Source organism: Ursus maritimus, unplaced genomic scaffold (assembly GCF_017311325.1).
Source record: "Ursus maritimus isolate PB19 unplaced genomic scaffold, ASM1731132v1 scaffold_14, whole genome shotgun sequence".
Lineage (NCBI taxonomy): Eukaryota > Metazoa > Chordata > Mammalia > Carnivora > Ursidae > Ursus > Ursus maritimus.
In genome coordinates this window covers 34,806,761-34,827,279 of record NW_024423786.1, presented here as the reverse complement: position 1 = coordinate 34,827,279, position 20,519 = coordinate 34,806,761, and the positions used below count along the sequence as shown (strand labels likewise).

Here is a 20,519-nt window from a genome sequence, read left to right as displayed (position 1 = left end):
TAGGATTGAGCTCCGCTGTTACCGACTTCAAAGCTGCCGTGTTAACCACTAGGCCACAGGGCCAGTCACTTGAGCCCTTGGGAATGGGGTAGTTTTAAGATCCCAAACTCCAACCAAGAACAAAAGGAGGCCTTCTGTTGTAAGGATCGTAGCAAAGCGAGCATGCTACATAGTATATTTCAGTATATTTCCACCTGTCTGATTATTTGAATCTCAGGACATCTTTGTGAGTCGTCTTACGAGGGAGAAAATGAAGCCTCAGAAGAGGATTAGCGTCTTGCTCAAGACTGTACCCTGGAGGGGCGCCTGGGTGGCTCAGTCGGTTAAGCGTCTGACTTCAGCTCAGGTCATGATCGCAGGGTCCTGGGATGGAGCCCAGAGTCGGGCTCCCTGCTCCCTCTTTCTCTGCCCCTGCCCCTCCCCCAGCTCGTGTGTGCTCGCGCTCTCTCTCTCTCTCTCAAATAAATAAATAAATAAATAAATAAAATCTTTAAAAAAAAAGAGAGATTGCAGCCTGGATAATGGCACCCAGATAATAACCTTTCCAACCAAGGCCGTACTGTGTCCACGTCTACAAGACTCCCAAGCGCAGGCGTGTTCCACTCAACCCACGCTGCCTCTCACCACGCTCTGGCCCAGGTGCCAGCTGTAGGGACGGAGTGACGGTATGAAAAGGTGAAGCTAACCCTAATTCCTGCCAAGTCCTACAAGGCCCTTTCAGGGCCACCTACAGAACTCCTCTGGATGAGGTGGAGACTGTGGCGTAGTGGGGCAGTCAGGGACCGAACAGAGTCGTCCCTTGTGGTCTGCAGTTGGTTCTGTGGCTGGGGGTAGCACCAGGGCTATGCCAATGGATGAGCATTTCAGTGGAAATTTGTTCAGGGACTTCCCTGAGCCAGACGCTTGGCTGGTTCATGGGCTTCGTTTCTATCTCAATAAACTCAGACTTTCCTGGCATCTGCTGTAGAGGAAAAAGCCAGAGGACAGTGAACAACACTAGAAGAAATGTTCTGATAAGGGAGAGACTTTGGGGATTTGCTGGGAGATCATGCGACCACAGGGGCCCTTCTGGGCTCTGCTGTCAAACACACCTATGTTGTGCTGGTTGGGGGCCAGTTTCCATCTTGATTTGGCCAAGCATGGTCAGTTTTCTACTTGGTGCCCATAAATCGTTCTTTGTTTAAACCATTTGTGTGATGCCTCTAGCTTATGGTCCAAAGGAGGAGTTCTTCACCCCTTAGTTTGAACCTGACCCCTTTTATCTTGTTGTGACATCATCTCTTCAAGACTCAGGCAATCAGGCAATCATTCGTGCCTTCAACTTTTGGAAGCCAAATGCCTTCTCCATGCTGGGTGCTGGGCTAGTGCTCGGGGTCCAACACCAGTCCTGCTGCATGGATCTTCTATTCTAGCGTCCATTCCCAGCCCAACATTAAGTCTGCTCCAGGTTAAACATGGTGTTATTTTAGAAAGGAATTCCTTCAGGGAGAATTCCTTGCAGTCATTTAGGAGTTCAGGTATTGCAGTATTAACATGTCATCTGGCAGTTATGTAATTCGGGCCAAACTTCAAGGGTCTCTTTTTTGGGGTGCCAGAGTAGCCGGAAGGGGAGCTGGTGGGAGGATGGAAGGCATGTTGCCTTTGGGATAAGGAGTTTGCTCCTTCTAGAACCTTTAAGTGGCTACCAGAAAGTGCGATTCTCCATTCTCTGTAATGTCGTTGGTGAAGAACTAAAATATCTGGAACAACTATAAAGTGAAACGTCTTGGCAATTGAGTAAACCTCATAATTGGGAATGAGAGCTATACTTTCATCACCAGTGAAGAAAAAAAATATCAATTTTCTTGTTTCATAAATGGCATTGTTTTCAAAAGCAAAAATATAGTCACTGTTATGGTGGTGGTAGTTGGGAGTGGGGATTATAACCAATGAGCCAACTGGTTTCCAAAGAATTGGCAAAGTGCCGGGCTTATCTTGGTTCAGGGTTGTTTCCTAGTGCTTGAGAGAGACAGAGGACCCTCCCAATTCTGAACTCAGAATGGCCCTTCCCAGCTCTCCCGCACCCTGGAGACATGGCCCAAGTGGATTCCCTCCAGGGTCCAGAATCCAGTGCAGAATGGCAACGTCCCTCTGGAGTATCCTAGTCCATGCAAATCACCCTTGTTTAAACCAAAATGATTGTTTCATCAAGCTGAGAGGTTTCTCATCCCTGTCTCCTTACCTAATCCTAATACCCTTACTCCCTTTGCTTTCCAGGTTCCACGTGTGACCTGGCCGTGTCTCCAGCCCATGACTTTGCATGTTTCTCATTTGTCATCTTTATGAGGCCTGCATTTATTTGTGTTTGTCACTGCTCACTTGATGGTGGTGTGGTGACCATTCACCATGCTGGTTCACACGTAGCTTCCCATTTAGTGACCCTCTTTTCAATTCTTTCCTATAGAATTACCCTTTATGACTATCAAGCCATGTGCAGGGCCAACAAGGACAGCAGTGATGGCGCCAGTGGGCTGTTGGATGTAAGTACAGTGCACTCACCCACAACACAGGCGCACGTTTCTATGTTTCTGAGTGTAAGCTTACCTTTATCTTTGGAGTAATCAAGTTTTATCTTCTTCCAAAACCATGAATGTGTTAAAGTGTCTCCTGATTTTGCTGGTTAAGAAAAACCACTTCCATTCAAACCCAAATGCATTGCTTATATGAATGACAGTCGGGTCCAACGTCTTTGATGGACAAATGTGTCCCCTTTTGGTGGATAGAAAAGGGGAGAAGTTTTGGTAATTCTCTCATTCTCATATAAAAGAGAATTTGGGTTGGTTCATCAAAAATCTCCCCTTTGGTTTGTAAGAAACCTATTAGCCTGTGGACAAATTCACATTTTGAACACAGATTCTCTACCCGGATCAAGATGCTGCTGAGTCTTGACACATCATTTTCCCTGGAGCTAGTTCTCGGTGATGTCACAGTGGAGAGCCAATCAACGCAGCTATTGTATCAATAGAAACAGGCTTGCAGACTGCCAGAAATTAACTGTTATAATTTACTCCCAGTTAAAAAATATGATTTACAGTGTATAAGCAATGTAAGCTTGGCCACCCGTCACCTGAAAATACAGGAAAAGCAGTTACAGTATACTTCGACATAACCCCGCATATGTGTATAATAAATATAATCTTTGCATGTTATCATTTTGTAAATTCCAAAAATTAACCTTAAATCTGGTTTGAAACGCAAAATTTATGAGCCATTTTGGTTTTTAACATATAAACACACACCTTCTCATTTGCAGATGTAAGATCTTGCAAGGAGATTATTTAAAAGCCAAATATTTAACATGGTTTTCCTCCACTGAGGGAACAAGAAATGATTTGGAGCTGGAAAATTTCTGAAAGGCAACTAGGGACTGAAAGTTCAATGTTTTGAAAAATAGCACTTTTTAGTGAGAATCAACATGCCTTTCCAAATCCAACTTCCCTAGACTTAGCATGAATATTTCTAGACTTCAAATGTTCCCAAGATATGTTTTCATCATTAGGCTTAAAAGCTCAATGGCTTTACCCTTCTGAATGATAATGTGCATTTAAATTTTTAATCCTGTATTTACATAATCCTTTTGTGTACCCTTACACTGAGCCAGTGTCTGACACAGAATGCATGAGTGCCCTTCCTCCCCTCCCACCCAACCCCCTGCCCCCAGGGAGCTGTCCCTGTGCCTGTCCCTCCCCACCTCCCCAGCCTCCCTAATCCCTCTATTCATTCCCTCCTCCCAGAGACCCACACTACCAAGGACTCCTGAAATGTCACTACCCATCCTGGCAGGTACAAAGGCACAGAACTGTCCCAGGGTCTGACCACCAGGGTCTTTTTGAAAGAAAGATGGTTCTTTTCCAAGCAATAAGAAATAGAATAGCAGAGCCACAGGACTGCAGGTCGCAGTATTAGGAAAGAGTTAATGGTTCACATCCTTATCTTACCCTAATGCTGAGAGCCCTGTGATTCAGGGAATGATGTTGACACACTCAATTAAATCAGAGCGAGAGATCCAGTCTGAAATCTGTGTGGGCTGAGAATAACCCCAGTAGACTGTTATTATTGTTGTTTTGTTCATTGACGTACTGACTTGAAATGGGGAAATGTCGAGAATGGTTAGAGGTATATAAATTGGGTTTTGTTTTATTTAAGACTGGATAATTCCCCCATTCCTAGTTCTAGTCTTTATCATCAGAATGCTCAGAAGGTGGGATTAAATACCCATAACTTCAGAGACCAGGATTTTGGCATTTCAATTCTCTGATAACCTAAAGGCAACCACAAAAGGTTCTGAGATTTTTCTGGACCTGCTATCTGGGGGGAGGGCTGTGCCAAAGTCAGCGCCTCTCTCAAGTGCTTCCACTCCTGGAATATCTGGTATATGTGGATTCAAAGAGCCAACTGAGGGGAGACCTGCTTTTTTCCAGAATTCAGGAAATTGAATTATCCACATAGAAAATATCACAGGGTAAACAATACAACTGCTTTTTTAAATTAAAATATTCTAAAATAAAGATTAGGCTGTCAATGCCTTCTTTTATAGACTCGAAGGGGATTTTCTGCAAGGATAAAATCACATGTTTATATGGTTGTCATTTTTTTCCCCAAGTCCAAATATGTATGTATGAGAAAAGGCAGCTTAAATCCTGCACAACTCACGGGCAACATTAAAATCAAGTATATGCAACTCATTCTTATTTCAGGGAATGACATGCAGTGAGGGAGAACAGGAATCACCTTTCTGAGGGGCAGATCTGTGAATTACCATTTGAAATTAGTTATATGATTTTAGCCCTTCAGCATGAGGCTGCAAAATATTAGCCCCTGGAGGGTAAAGGTTTAAACATCGTTTGCTGAACTTCCTTTTTCCTCCGAGAGATAACCCCTGTATTAGATCATGTTTATTTTACTTGTAAATCACATCTCACTGCAGGGGAGTTCAAAGTTTTAAAATGTTAGTTTTAGGAAACGGTACCCAACCATGTTCTTCTTTCAGCTGGAGCTTCACTGTTTTTAACGTGATATCGATCTCTCTCGAAGAATAACATTGTCTTTCTGTAAAGCCTTAAGTTAAACTACAAATTTCATATGTGATGCATTGTTTTCAATGAACCGAATTCTTCTCTTCAGCCTTATAATGCCTTCCTTGCTGCAGTAAAATGGATAATGACAGAACTTGTCTTGTAAGTACAATTTGATGCTTTTTTAGAGAGTAATATTGCTTTTCTTTTGTATTATAAAGTGAATTGGAAGACTGTGTTTCCTGTTTTCAACAACCATTAGATTCAAAATACTCTGAGATAACCTCATTGAACATCTCGAAATATTGAAAGCTGAGACCAAAAAATCATCTTTCAGTGATTCATGGTCACTGCTTATGCCCTTATGTCATTGGTTAGCAGACTAACAGCTTGCAATATACAAACCAAATTTATTTATTGTGGTTAGTGTTAAATTTAACATAGATGTCTGGCTGTTTCTAATGCAGCCTGGGTGGGCTGTGGTCAGAAGAACAAATTGCCAGGGCTGCCCACTGTGCTCCTTCGGATGTATTGGCATGTGCAAGAGCGTGGGGGCTTGTGCAGGAGAGGGGGGCTTGTGCAGTCATGGGCCAGGGGCCGGGGGCTTTTCTCAGGTGTGAATTAATTGTTTACCTTGTCAAACTACGCTCCTATCGGGAGGGTGCTGGGTGCATCTGTGACTTAGGTCAGATTGAAATGGCACAAAGATGAAAGGCTTGACTCCCAGAAGAGATTGGACACGTGACAGAAACACCGTATCCCATGAAAGGGAGGAATGCCACGGACGAGCATGAAAACCAGATCGTTTCAGCAGCACCAAACTCTCAGGTTCTGGTTTTGCCCTCCGCGGCCCCGCTTCTGAGGGTCTGAGGCAGATTTCTTACCATTTGACAAACAGCCATTGTCTTCTTTATTGCTTTAATGTAACCTATATTAATTTAACAACATTATAAATTGAAATTCACTTCTCTTCTGTACATAAGAGGCAGAAAATACAGTAACAGACAATAGGGAGATTTTGATCGATAGCGAGCTGCTGGAGGCAGGAGCCACGAGCCTGAAGGAGAAATGGCGGAATTTTCATCTATCCCTCTTTGTTCGGAGGATGGTTTATATGACTTTTGCATTTTTTACTAGCAGTTGAGAAATTCTGATTTTTTTTTTTTGAAGTTGCATTGTGGCATAATTTCATTGAGAAGTTTGTTCCATCTTCCACCCCCCCACACACACACTCAGGCCTGAACAAGTTTGCAGTGCAGTATAAATCTGGAAAGCATCCTTTACTCCTACAGATCATTGTTTAGGTAGAGAATATGGTATTTGTATCTCTGCATGAAGGCCGAGGAAGCCCTTCAGAAATCAACTTCTTACTATAGACTCAGACTATAACTGGAAAACCATTTCTGCCCACAAGCTGGGTATTTCTCAACAGAGTCTTGGAGTCTAGGGAAACCCAATTTCAGGGTTTGGCTGGCATGGGTGATAACACAGCCTTTCACAAGTAAGATAAAGCCCAGTGCAAATTCAGTGGTCACAGAACCAACCATACTGGTACCTTCCAATCATGTTGTTATTGTTTCAAATGCAGTGAGCAGTGCTGAGTAACACTGTGTCGCTGTTCCGTCCGGGGGGTGCATGACCAAGTAACTCTGGGCTTTTGCGTCTTCTCTTAGGTTCCTGGTGGAATTTAACCTCTGCAGTTGGTGGCACTCGGATATGACAGCGAAAGGTAAGAGGCAGCCAGTTCCTAGTTCCCAGCTCAGAGTGATAAAGCCGGGGTTCACTAGCTACTTTTCATCAAGGGTGGGCTCACGTACGACTACCCAGGACAAAGCGATGATTTTTTGGCTCTGTCAGCGAAAGGCATCCTCTGTGCTTAAAATGAAAGGGAGACACATAGCCTCTTTCAGGCCGAGTGAATGCATAACCACGCTGGTTTTTTGTTTGTTTGATCGTTTTTTACAGTTATCCTCATAAAATATAAATCTAGTCATGTTACGCTCCCCACTCAAAAGCCTTCAATGATTTGAGCAGTAATTAGTAGAAACTCTTAGAGGTCTGAGTGGCAGAGTTAGTTCAGTATGGATTTCAGTCCTGGCTCCAAGGTTTGCCTTTGGCAAGTCAGCTGATCTCTTCGAGACTCAGTTTCCCCATAGTAAGCAAAATGGGAGACACCATAAATAATAGTTATCTCCTATCACGTGTGCGTGTTTAATGATAAATCATACTATATGCTGACCACGGTGACTGGAACATAATGAGCCCTCAAAAACATGACAGCTGTAATTACCTTCTGATACCAGCGCTGACACTGGTGACCGCAATGATGACTGGTCGAGTCCCCGTGCCCTGCAAAGCAGTGCTCTTTAAGGAGGGCCGTCTCCCAGCCAGCTGCCCCACCTGCCCCGTCGCGCGCTGTTTCTCAGATAACGCTCCGCTTTCTTTCCTGTGTGCGTTCGTTCATGTTCATTTTCTTACCTGGGGTGACAGGAATTGGCAGTAGGTTAGATGGCTACCATTTTTATTATTTTTTTTAATTATCTGTCTTTTTCGAAGAGGTAGATTAATATAGTCTCAGCCTTCCCCAGGTGCTGGATATATTCCAATCTGATGTTTCCTCTCCTGTCCCTTAAGATCCCAGTCAGGGACGATTCCCCCAATTCTTCCAGGAAGAGTTAGCAGCATTTCCTTCTTGCTTCCGGCCCAGTCAGCTCGCGTATCGATTTCCCCAGCTCTTCCGCACCGTTTTTGTCTCACTCTGTTGGCTTCACCCTAGAATTTCTTGATGGCGGGAGCTATGCCTTATGATCACTGTCATCCCTTAGCACCTAACTAGCGCTCGGTGCATAGCAGGTGCTCAGTCTTCGCGTACTGAATACCCTAACAATTCTTACTTCGGGTATGACCATGATAGCTATTGTCATCATAGCTTTATAATTCACAAATAGGCCTCTGTTGCCTGAATTCAGGAACCCCCTTGTTTCTTGTTAGAGTATGACACGGAGGGACGCCTACAGAGAGGTGCATGCGGGCACGCAGCTGCACCGGATGGCCTCTGATTACAGTGAACCCGATCCAAGCGTGTGTGGGGTCGGCCCAAACCCGAGAAGCTGACGGCCCCACGGAACAGCATCTGGGTGCCCTGTTCTCTCTCACACTCACACACTCACTCTGTCCTGGTGACCCTCAGGGTGTGAGCCCCATACTTGCCCCTTCCTGTTGGGTTAGGACCTGCTTTGAATGTCCATAACCCCACTTCCAGAAATCTAAATAAACTGGGGTAGGAGCAAAGGATTCTAGGACAGGATGATTGTCTCTAAGGAACTGATGATTGCAAATACTGGTAACTCTTGAGATAATGAACAATAGGGACATTTCAAAATAAATGACAGCCCATCTGTGGAGAGGCAAAGAAAACCTTTTAACAAGATTCTGTTTCTGAAAACAGATCTTTTTGACAAGATCAAAAATGCTCATGAAATTAAGTAATATAGCAAGATAAACAACATACAGAACTGTATATACCCCAGAAAAACATCCAGTGATGGGGGGAGAAGGGGGATATGGAGGTAATTAGGGTCAGCAGTCAGTACGGCCAGTGGGGAGTCAATAAGCAGGGAGCAAAATATGAATTAGGAAGGGAAGACTATTATGTCCCCCAAGAAAATTTTACCTATAACACAAACCTGCTTTGAATGAAAATTGCACATGATCTGAAAGTGAGAGCTGACCTACCAAAGGGTGCTTGCTCTCTTGTTCTATTTCCTTTTCTTATTCCACTAGCTTCTCCACAGTTCTACTTTTAGGAAGGAAAAGGTTAGGTGAGATTAAAAGAGGAATGGAAGAAGGAAGATCAATAGAGGCCAAGAGAATGCACTGCAAGTTGGCCATAGGGCTGCTCTGACCACGGCGCCAGCCCCTGGGGACAAGTCACCTCGGCTTCAAATTCGGCTTTGACCTCTGGGGTGCTAGAGCGGCCGTCTCGCCTCGGTGAAGTGCTCTGGTCTGGAATCAGGCGGCGTTCCTCTGCTGCTTGCTAGCTGCTTGCTCCTGGGCAAGTCCCTTGGGGTCTCTGGGCTCTGGTTTCCCAGCTGGTCAGCAGAGATAACCAAGGACCTAAGGCAGGTGTGAGAGCTGGGTTGGGCGGGGCACGCCAAGCCCGTGGGCAGACACGGCATGGAGCAGGTGCTCCCCACATGGTGGATGGTGCTTCCACTTCGAGCAGTGGTGATTTTTGTGACTGAGACCCTGGCTCAGGAGTGCGGTCAGTGCTGAGGGCAGTAGGCTGGTCATCGGGTCGTCTTCAGGGTTCGCCTTTTGGCGTCCCTCTTCACAACCGTGTGCCTGCCCCCCTCTGGCTGAGGAACTTCTGCGGTGAGAGAGGATGCCCCACTCCTCGTGCCAACCTGCATCCCCGTGTCCCCCATTCCCACCCTGGCCTGCTTCCCTTTCCCATGACCTGCTGCCGTAGGCAGCTCCCCACATTCTTGTGCAGGCCCTTCAGATTTGACCATCCGTTTAAAAGTTTTTGTTGTGTGCCAGGCACTGTGATCTTTGCTCAGACCAGTGGTTTTCAACCTGGTGGCAGGAGTCAATGGACTGTTTGGCTGTCGCAACTAGGGCTGGGGGTGGGAGTGCTACTGACAGCTGGTAGGTGGAATTCAGGGACGTGCTAAGCGCCCTAGGACACACAGCCGCGCACAACAAAGAGTCATCCTACTCTAAATGGCAGGAGTGCCACTGTTGGGAAGCCCTGGTGTAGACTGAAGAGTATGGGGTAGGGGTGAAGAATAAGGAAGAAGGATATGGGACACCTGGGTGGCTCCGTCAGTTAATGCGTGTGCCTTCAGCCCAGGTCATGATCCCAGAGCCGCAGGATCGAGTCCTGCATCGAGCTCCCCACTCAGCAGGGAGTCTGCTTCTCCCTCTGACCCTCCCCCCCATGCTTTCTCTCTCACTCTCTCTCAAATAAGTAAGTAAATAAATATCTTAAAAAAAAAAAGGAAGAAAGGTATGGTCTTTGCAGTGATGATGCTTTACAGAAATGTATGAAGGTTCCCATTCTGAAATTTCACATCCCCTCGCCCCTGCTCCCCCTGTACCAGGACCAGCAGTGGGCAGAATTTCAGCTAAGAGTGATCATGTGATACTTCAGGCCTCCGTGTTCTGTTTTAGAAGGTTTTTAAAAAGTTCCTTAATCGATAATTCGAAGTCATGTCACCCTGCTGCCACACTGTGAGACCTTCCCCCAGACTGCAGACAGACCTTGTCAAGTGGTTGTATCCTCAGCGCCCGGTGTGCTAACATGCAGTGTAGTGCTTTTCCATTTCCAGAGTGGGGGCACCAGACAATCTTCGGATCCTTTCATCATACCTGAGAGGTGGGGCCTGCTGGAATTTGTCACTAAACCTTTCTGAGCTGCCTGCATCAGACAGCCACTAGAGGAAGGGCTCGGACACGAGCCAGGAGCTCAGCTAGATGGTGCTGAGCACAGCAGCTCACCTTCTTTGAACCACTGTGTGGGACCGGCTACTGTACGTGGATTGTCTCGTTCGGGCCCGTAGGGCTTTTTCCATTTCATAGATGGAGAAATGAATCAAATGGGGATGCAGGGACTCGTCCTCCGGGTTGCTATCAGCTGGGTATCTTTGTTAAAGGAAAATGGAAATTCTTAGACCCTGCACATGAGAGAAAAGTTTCAAGCATCACAGCGATATTGACTTGCAAGGTTTCTTCATTCTAAATTTACCATTCCCTCGCTAGATAAAGACCCTGCGCTGAGACATACATCTTTGTTTAGCTAAAAATGGAATCCATAATTACACTGTTTATCTGCTTCATTTCCTTAATGAAGGGGACTGTGGAAGCCCATTTCTGCTTGATTATCACAAAGGTATCATTTTGGCGAAGTTGCACAAAGAGAATGGAGCTTGCTGGCACCGAGTATGAATGGGGGTGCATTCACAGAGACAAAAGAAGAGGAAAGCTTTTCAAATGGCAACTCTATTCATTCCCAGTTGTCTGCCCATAATTACTGTGAACCCAAGTCAGTTATTCTCATCAGGGACATTTGTTGCTAAGGGAAAATTAAAGAAATTCAATTGTGTGGATGCTCCATTGGGTGCTTCATTGTGAGTGAGTGGTAGGTCATGGCTTTGGCTTGAGACCGCTAGCCTAACAGGGACGGGAAGTAGAGCCGTATCTCGGCCCAGAATGGAGGCACCAGGATGGGACCGCGCAGAAGCGGGTCTGGGCTTCCTGAGCTCACGGCAACGTGACTTTGGGCAGGCAGTGTCACTTAACTTCTCTGGGCTGTAGTTTCTTCATCTGTAAAATAGGGGAGCAGAGGGCCTTCCTCGGTGCACAGTGGTGAGGTCTGTCCATACAAAGGGCCCAGGGTCGTGTTTGGCACACAGTGAGTGCTTCCCGAGTATTGGCTGTGAAGGTGGTGACGGTGGTTTTGCTGTTTAAGAAAATGATGGTCATGGCGAGTCTCTTTCTGGGGGACTCAAGGCAGGCCATGTCTGCTTTCTGAACCCTTNTTCCCTACAATAAGGAATCAGCCCAGCTGAACTTCGTGACCTCTTGTACCTACACCTTTGTAAGATAATGCCTTGTAAATGCCCAATGGCTAAGACAGCACTCAGGAGATCACTGGCAGCCTGAGCTATGGGTTCAAAATTGCATAGATAAGCAATAATGCCTGGCCAATATATGTGGTGTCCATAGCACTCCAGACAAAGAAAGGTCTTCATAATAAACCATGTTATTTAGGTTATATGTGGCCATGGTTTTATACGATAATTCGCATGTGGTCCAAAAACACAGCAAGGGACTTCCAGCCAATCCACAGTCGTGTTGCAAACAGACTCGACGGTTTATCCCCACATCAGTATGGGTGCCCTGCAATTGTCAAGGGAACAAGAATTTCATCTCCAGGAAGGATCAGAGCCAAATGTGCCTCACCATTGAGAGCGCTGGACTCATTCCATTGTAACTGGGCCCAGACAATTACAATTAGAGATGGTGCAATTATCGGACCCATTTAAATCATGTGTGCTGCCTATCTCAGCCCGCCCCAAAGACCTTTCTTCCTTTCTTTCATTGGCCGAACTTCACAGAGCAGTTAAATATATGTGTGCTGGAGCCAGACAGCCCAAGTTCAAATTTTGGCTCTGCCACATACTTGCTGGATGAATTTGGGCAATTCATTCGGTTCTCTCCTCCATTCACTAATCTGCAAAACAGAGATAACCATGGTTCCCACCATATAGTTTATTTTTTTTATTTTGTCATGTTTTACCGTTAAATAAATTAATACACATGAAGGAGAACAGCATCTGGCATGTAGTAATTTCCTAATAAATGTAGCTGTTACCATCATGAGCTTATTATGCGCCATCTGCATGCGTGTGCCGTATCCACTTGCAATCTCTGTTGTTGGGCGGTTTTTTTTTTACTTGATCTTTATTTCATTTTAACGGACTCATTTTTGAAATTAAAATAATTTAAATATTAAAAGGAAGTTTCCCAACGTGAAAGTCGCTCTCACTTGCTATACAAGGGAGTCAATTGTGAACACAAGAACCATGAAAATAAAAAGTGTGACCAAATTGTAGCCAGATGCTTGGAGCTTTATGTGTGGCCTCCCCAGATAAAAAAGAAAAGGAGGCGGGGTGGGGGAGAGCAAATGAAAGAAAAACGAAAACGAAAGAAAGGTGGGAAAAACTCCCTAGCATCCAACAAAGATGTCCTCTGGACAAAATCAGAGGCATTGGAGAAGAACTTGGAAGTGAATGATGTTTCTACCAGGTGCCCCTCTCTGTGCCGTTGCTGTTTGGCCCGGGCCACTGAGACTGACCTTGTCTTCCCCCTGAAGGCCGGCAATTTGTCATGAGGGCCTGAGATGCTTACATTCCCTTTGTCTGTTTGATTGCCTGAAAAACACCATTCAGGGGAATTATTCATATATTCAGCAAGCATGTGATGACATTTGCCATGAGCCAGCAGCGCAGGGCATGGGGGACAGGCAGTGTCCAGGACCCGGGCCTTTGGGAGCATGACACTCACCCATGCTGTCCCTGCAGTACAGCCAGGAGTCAGGGAGGTAGTCATTGGCCTTTTCTAACCAAAAAGCAATGCTTCAGAAAGGTGCCCGTTTCTGAGGATTTGGCGCAATAACACGCAGTCGTGTGGCAGTGAGCGTGTTTGCTTAAAGAGCCCTCACAGTGCACCAGCCGCTTGCCAGGCATTAATTCATCTGGTCCTCACACAACCATGTGAAGTTATTCCCTCTTATTCCCATTTGACAGAGCAGAACACTGAGGTATCCGGAGATTGAACTCACCTGCTGTCCCACAGCAGTGGCAAGATTCATGACCCCTAGTTTGTGCCCTTAGCTACTGTGTAATTAGTCCAGCTCCTGGCATGTGGGTGGTGACATGCTCCCACAGCTAGTGTTTCATGAAGGCTGTATGTGTGTCTGCACCTGCATATATGTGAAAGTGTGCACGCGTGTCCCTTGGTTAAGAGCTGTACCTGCCTTGGTCTATTCATTACCCAGAACAACTCAGTGAGTTAGTATGGGCATCGTGCCGTATGTCAGTGACCAGCTTCTGAAATATCACACGTCATGCATAAAAAAGCTGATTGCATCCACTTCCCTTTGTTTTAGATGAGAATAATGACAACAAATTGTGCTTTAACCCCAAACCCCTAATCAATGTCCTCAAAATAATTAAAGCTTAATGAAAAGCCTATAAAAAAAACCCAGTCATGTTAGAATTGGAATACATGCTTGGCACATGGCTTCCTGATTACCCACCAAATATCTGGTGGTTACCAAATGCTCCTTTAACACTTAGTGGTCCTGTGCGGGCTCACCTCGTGCCAGCAGCCTCCGCATAGCCATTTCACAAAACATGTCCCCGTGCTCCTGACATCCCACCAACTGTATTTGGAATATAACTTGAGACTTGGTCAAAACATCATTTTGTTAAAATCCTATTGAGTTTTGGAGTTGGAAATGTAAATTATATATTCTATATATTTATAAATAGATGTTTATATTTCCATATAAACGTCAGCCAAAAACTTTGTATAAAGTTCGGGTATTGGAAACCTAAGAGCATTCTACTTGTAAGATTTTTTTTTTTTTTTTTTTTTTAGAGGAGTGGGGAGGGGCAGAGGGAGAGGGTGAGAGAGAATGTTGAACAGTCTCCAATCCAGTGTGGAGCCCAATGCGGGGCTCGATCTCCTCACACTGAATTTATGACCTGAGCCAAAATCGAGAGTCAGATCCTTAACCGACTGAGCCAGCCAGGCGCCCCCTATTGGTAAGATGTTAATGAGTGACAAGTCCTGTGACCAAGTACCTGTACTATTGGCATCTCCGTTTTGCAGATGGGAATACTGAGGATTAGCTAGAAGCAATGGAACACGGGATTTATACTCCAAACTTCTCTGACTTCAGAGTCTTCGCCTTTAACCACTGTGCTACAGTATCTACCGTCATTGTCATTCTAATGTTACAATGGCTTCCTTAGAATGCTAGTGTTGTAACTTCTTGTTATTGATTACTGTGTTACTATTTATTATTATTATTAACTGCATTTACTCAGCACTCATTATGTTCCAGGTACTTTACTAAGTACTCAACATATAATGTCTCATTTACTTCTCACATCACCCTCTGATAGAGGGAGTATATTAGCCCCAATTTACACACTGAGAAAAATTGAAACTTAAAGAGTTTCTAGAACTTGCCCATTGGACATAACTTGTTTTTATTATTTTATCAACCACCGAGACTTTACCAAGTGCCTACTGGGTACCCATCCATGTACCAGGGTTATCTAGTGCTGTATTCCTGGGCAAGGAACTTCATAAGAGTAGGATCAGGTTCATGGCTGTGGTTCAAAGACATTACGTATTTTACTATTCCATAGTTCAATTTTGTTTCTGTCATAAAACCACGCAATTGTATCATGACCTTCGTCTCACCCTAAATAATATGGTGTAACTTCTATTTTATACATTTATTCAGATACACATATGTGTTGTTGCTAAGTTCAAGTAAGTCTGAAGTCAGAGACCCGTTGACTGATGTTGTCCCAGAAAGTATTCTTGTGATGCATAAATGATAGTGGATGAAGCCAATACAACGGCTTGAGGAATTATAGCTTATAGAGTTGCTTGGCAGATGAAATCACTTGACTAATTAGAAAATAATGCATTATGCTGTGCCTAGAAAAATCACAGCACGGCGGGAGCGGAACTGGGTTCTGAGTTACTGTGGGCTGCCAGTCACAAGAAAGCCTGTGCCTTTGTTCTTTATCTTTTTTTTTTTTCCTTCTTCTTCTTCTTCTTCTTTTTTTTTTTTTTTTTCCTATCCCTACAGCCCAGAAATTGAAACAGACCCTGGAGCCTTGTGATACTGAATACCCAGCATTTGTCTCTGAGCGCACCATCAAGGAAACCTCAGGGAACATTGCTTGTGAAGACTGCTCCAAGTAAGCCTCCCACCTCCTTTCTGCTCTGTGTAGAACTCCTATGCGCCATGTGTCTGGCCTGCTCACGATCACAATTAGAGATGGAAACATGGCTGCCCTCTTGTGTGAGGAAGTGTTTCCACCAGCTTGGAAAAAACACCTCTTGGCTTCGTTAGATCATTTAGAATTTGGGAAGCGTTCAAAAGACTTGAGTATGCATCCTGGAATAGACGAGGTTTTTAGTCGAGTTTATCGTTGGTTGGAAAACGTCCTAATTGGTGTTTTCCCAGTTGACAGTTGGCCATTTCAGCTATCTGTTGGGAAAAATCCTTCGGTGTCTTTCCTGGAGGCATCGAATCTTCAGGATTCGCTGAAATCTGGTGTCTGGGGAATGAGTCTTGCTCGCTTACTAGGCATTTCCCTGATTCCTAATGCCGTTGGGCCTTTTTTAATGGTTTAACGATCATTTGGGTTTCTTTCCCCTTCATTTCTGTTGGCATTTGGCCGTTGGGTGATGAATCTACTCTTACTGGTTTGGGTGTTCTAGGTTTGGGGTGTGATTTCTTTGCAGTTGTACGCTTTACATAAGTATCTTCCTAGTCCTTCATCTGACAACTCATCTTATATAATGTCTTTAGATGCATGTAAATTTTCTTTTGCTTTTATTTTCATGTAGTCTAATTTATTCTTCTGTTCTTCTATGATTTGTGCGTTTGTGCTTTAAGAAGTTAGTCTCTGCCCTCATGGCATAATGGTATTCTCATATAGTTTTATTCCGAACACTTCCAAGTGTTGACTTTCACATTTAGGGCTTGAATCCCTCTTGAATTTGTGTGTGTGCCATAAGGTAAGGTCTAATTTCATCTTTTCCAATTCCCTGTTAACCAGCACTACTTATTGAATGTTCTTTTTTTTTCCCCCCAATCGATTTATTATGGCCCCTGTGTCATATAGGGTGAGTGCCCATCTGTATGCGGATCTGTTTCCAGGTTTTACGGTTTGTCAGCACTGATGTCAACAGCATATCTCTTTAATTATTATAGCTTTGTAATATGACTTGATATTTAGGAGAACAAATATCTTTTCTATATTAAGTTGTCTTGGCTATTCTTCTCTCTCCTCTTTCATACTAATTTTGTAATCAGCTTGTTAATTTCCACAAATTATGATATGGTTTTGATTAAAATTGCTGTAAGTTATAGATTAATTTGAAGATAATTGCTATCTTGTATACTACTGGAACTTTCCATTTATAAACTACGTGTGTCTCCTTATTTACATGTCTTTTAATGTAGTTTTATAATTTTGTGTTAGATTTATACCTTGAAAGTGGATAGTTTTTCCTGCTATCAGAAATACATTTAAAACTACGTTTTCTAATTGGTAATTGCTAGAATATGAGAACATCACTGATTTCTGTATATAGAATATCTTGTATCCAGTTGCTAACTGCTCTTTTAGATTTCATAGTTTGTGTATGGCTTCCCTTGGACTTTTTTTCACACACGGTCACATCATTTGTGAAAATTTTCCTTTCTAACCTCCATATTTGTTTTGTTGCATAGCAGTAACTGGAATTGTTGACTAGAAGCAGGGAGAGTAGACAACTGTATCTTGTTCCTAATCTAAAGGAATTTCTTCTACTAATTCTATGTTAACTATGATGTTTGCTATAGGGTTTTTTATTGAGGTATAATTCACATATAATATCACATTCTTTTCAGGTGTACAACATAGCGATTCAACATGTGTGCACATTATGAAACGGTCACCACACAATCTAGCTCCCATCCGTCACCTTACAGACTTAAGGCAACGTCAGTGACTCTGTTCGCCATGATGTACATTGCATCCTGATTATTTATTTTATTGCTGAAAGTTTATGCTTCTTGATCCTCTGCACCCATTTCTTCCCCCCACCCCCCCCACCCCTTCCCCTCTGGCAACCACCAATCTTTCTCTTCTTCTATAAATATGAATTTTGTTTTGTTTTGTTGGTTTATTTTTTAGATTCCACATGTTTGTGAAATCATGTGGTATGCTATTGGGTTTTCTAAATTATAGTAAAATATTAATAATATGAAATTTACCTTTGTAACTATTTTTTAAGGAGATTTAGACAGTGATTTTCTTTTTAAGTTGATTTGTTTGTTTGTTTATATAATCTCTATACCTAGTGTGGGGTGGAACTCTCCACCCCGAGATCAAGAGTCACTGTTTTCCTGAGTCAGCCAGGCCACCCCGAGATCAAGAGTCACTGTTTTCCTGAGTCAGCCAGGCCACCCCCATCGTAACTATTTTTAAGTGCACAGTTCAAGAGCTTTAAGTACATTTGCAATGTGGTACAACTGTAACTTGTATCCATTTCCTGAGTCGTCTTAGACTTTCGATAGTTAACCAATTATCAGGTTAAAGAAAACCTCTTCAGGGGTGTTTGTTGCTCTTGTTGCCGTTGTTTGAAATTTGAATGGAGGTTGAATTTTATCAAAACATTTTTTTCTACCTTCATTACCAAAATAATTTTTATTTGTTCATATCTTGAGTTACAGTGATAAAAATTTTTAAAAATTTAAATCATGAAATATATATACGATCTCTTTCATGGTAGATGGATTATCTCATGTGAAAACATGCTTCCTTTCCCAGGATGGTCTTTCACTGCCATGATTACAAAAGACAAAAACCAAAACCATCTTGCTAGATCCATTTGTTCATGCTATATTGAAGTGGCCATCTGTGCTCAAAACGAAGAGTGGGTTAGGGGCACCTGGGTGGCTCCGTCGTCTAAGCATGACTCTTGATTTCAGCTCAAGCAATGATCTCAGGGTCCTGGGATCAAGCCCTGCATGTGGCTCTGCCCTCAGCAAGGGGACGGGGGAGAGTCTGCTAAAGTTTCTCTCTCCCTCTCCTTCTGCCCAACCCCCCCAAAATAAATAAATAAATCTTAAAAAAAAGTGGGCTATACTTTTCCTTTCACATACTGTCATTAGGCTTTGCTATTGAGGTCATTTTATTGTTACAAAATAACTTGGATCTTATACGTTTGTATAAGATTAAATTATCTGCTTTTAGGTCAGGTGAAATTTACCCAGAAAAATTTGAACAGCAGATAGGTTATTTATTCATTTATTTTATTCATTTATTTATTTATTTTTCCTGTGTGAGTAAATTTTCAACTCCCGAATTAGTTCCTTCAGTGGTTAGATATCTTTGGAGTCTCTACTTCTTTTTTAAATGATTTTGGTAATTATATTTCTAGGAAAATTGCCTGTTTCATCCCACTTCTCATGTTCATCGCATGCATTTGTTAATAGTATTTTCTTTTGATTAAAAATGCTGCCATATGTGTGATTTTGCCCCGTTTTAAATCAATCTCTCTCCCTTCCCTTCTCCTCCCCTTTTCCCCCCACACCTCCTCTTCTCACACCCCCTCCCCCTTTCTCNTCTTTCCCTCCCTCTCCCTCTCTCTTTCTGTCCCTCTCACTCTCTCTCTCCCTATCTCTCTCTGCCTCCCCCTCTGTCTCCCTCTTCCTCCCTCTTCCTTCCTCTCCCCCCTCCCTACCTCTCCCTCCCTGTCCCTCTCTCCCTCTCTGTCTCTCCTTACCTAACTCCCTCCCTCCATTGTTTCCTCCTTCCTTCCCTCCCTCTCCATACTAACAGACATGTTTGTTTTCTTTTCCTTTTCAAAGAACCATCATTTAGTTTGTTAGATTTTCTCTGTTGTTTCTTTTTTTTTTAAAGATTTTATTTATTTATTCGACAGAGATAGAAACAGCCAGCGAGAGAGGGAACACAAGCAGGGGGAGTGGGAGAGGAAGAAGCAGGCTCATAGCGGAGGAGCCTGATGTGGGGCTCGATCCCATAACGCCGGAATCACGCCCTGAGCCTAAGGCAGACGCTTAACCGCTGTGCCACCCAGGCGCCCCTTCTCTGTTGTTTCTTTGACTTTCTTTTTCATTTTATTTTGCTTCTTACCTGTGTTATTACCTTTCTTCTATGTTTTTGGGATTTACTCTTTATTATTTTCTACCATTTTGTGTTTGATGCTTAGCTTTTGCAAATTCATTTATATATGTAGATAGATATACATATATCTATATATATAATAAATGTATTTTACATGTGTAATTTTTCTCTTCATTTCACTTCATATAGGGTTGTCATTATTCAGCTGTGATAATTTTCTAATTTTCACCATATTTTTGATTGGTAAATTTTTAAATACTGTTTTAAGATTTCCTGATATATATGGGTTTTGAGGCTATCTTTTTTTTTCTTATTGATTGCTGTTAAATGACATTGCTGTCTGTATACCACGTGGTCTGTCCAGAGACTTGTTTTGTTTTCTAGTACTTGTCCACATGGTTTTGAAAGCAGGTTTCATTCTCTAATAGCTGAGTACAGGGATTAATGTGTATCCATTGGATCAAGTGTGTTTATTGTGTTGCAAACTTTTGTTCTTGTTGTTCTGTTTTAGATATCAGGCTCTCACCAGGCTTATGGATCTTTCCACTCCTTCATGTCATTCCTTTTACCTTGCTTTTTATATTTGGAAGCTGTGTTACCATAGACAACCCTGTTCAGGACTGGTATAGCGTCCTGATAAATCATTCCTCTGATCACTACTGGATAGCCCTCTCTGGGAAAGTATTTTATGCTTTCATGTCTATTTTGTTTGCTAACAGCACAGATGCAGTATTTCTTTGTTTGCTGACATATCCTAGGCATGTTTTCCCCCTTCCTTCCATTTTTAACTTTCTTTTTTGTTTCTGTCATTTTGTATTAGGATTTTATCTTATAAATAGAATGCAGCTGGCTTTGGCATTTTTATTATCTCCATTATCGGAGATTTAATCTTTTATAATTTACTGTGCTTGGACAAGTTTGAATTTATTTCTAGCATCATTTTATAGGCTGTTTATCTCCATATCCTTCCTTCCTTCCTTCCTTCCTTCCTTCCTTCCTTCCTTCCTTC

At 43.1% G+C, this 20,519-nt stretch overlaps 1 protein-coding gene across 1 annotated transcript in view; it reads left to right on the top strand.

Moving 5' to 3' along the window:
• CACNA2D3 (calcium voltage-gated channel auxiliary subunit alpha2delta 3) overlaps window positions 1–20,519 on the top strand; it is an 834,639-nt gene that overhangs the window by 769,458 nt on the left and 44,662 nt on the right. Inside the window, exons 32-35 of the mRNA XM_040628675.1 lie at window positions 2,444–2,519; window positions 5,164–5,216; window positions 6,728–6,783; window positions 15,454–15,565. Coding sequence (XP_040484609.1) covers window positions 2,444–2,519; window positions 5,164–5,216; window positions 6,728–6,783; window positions 15,454–15,565 — 297 coding nt within the window. The remainder of the gene's footprint in view (window positions 1–2,443; window positions 2,520–5,163; window positions 5,217–6,727; window positions 6,784–15,453; window positions 15,566–20,519) is intronic.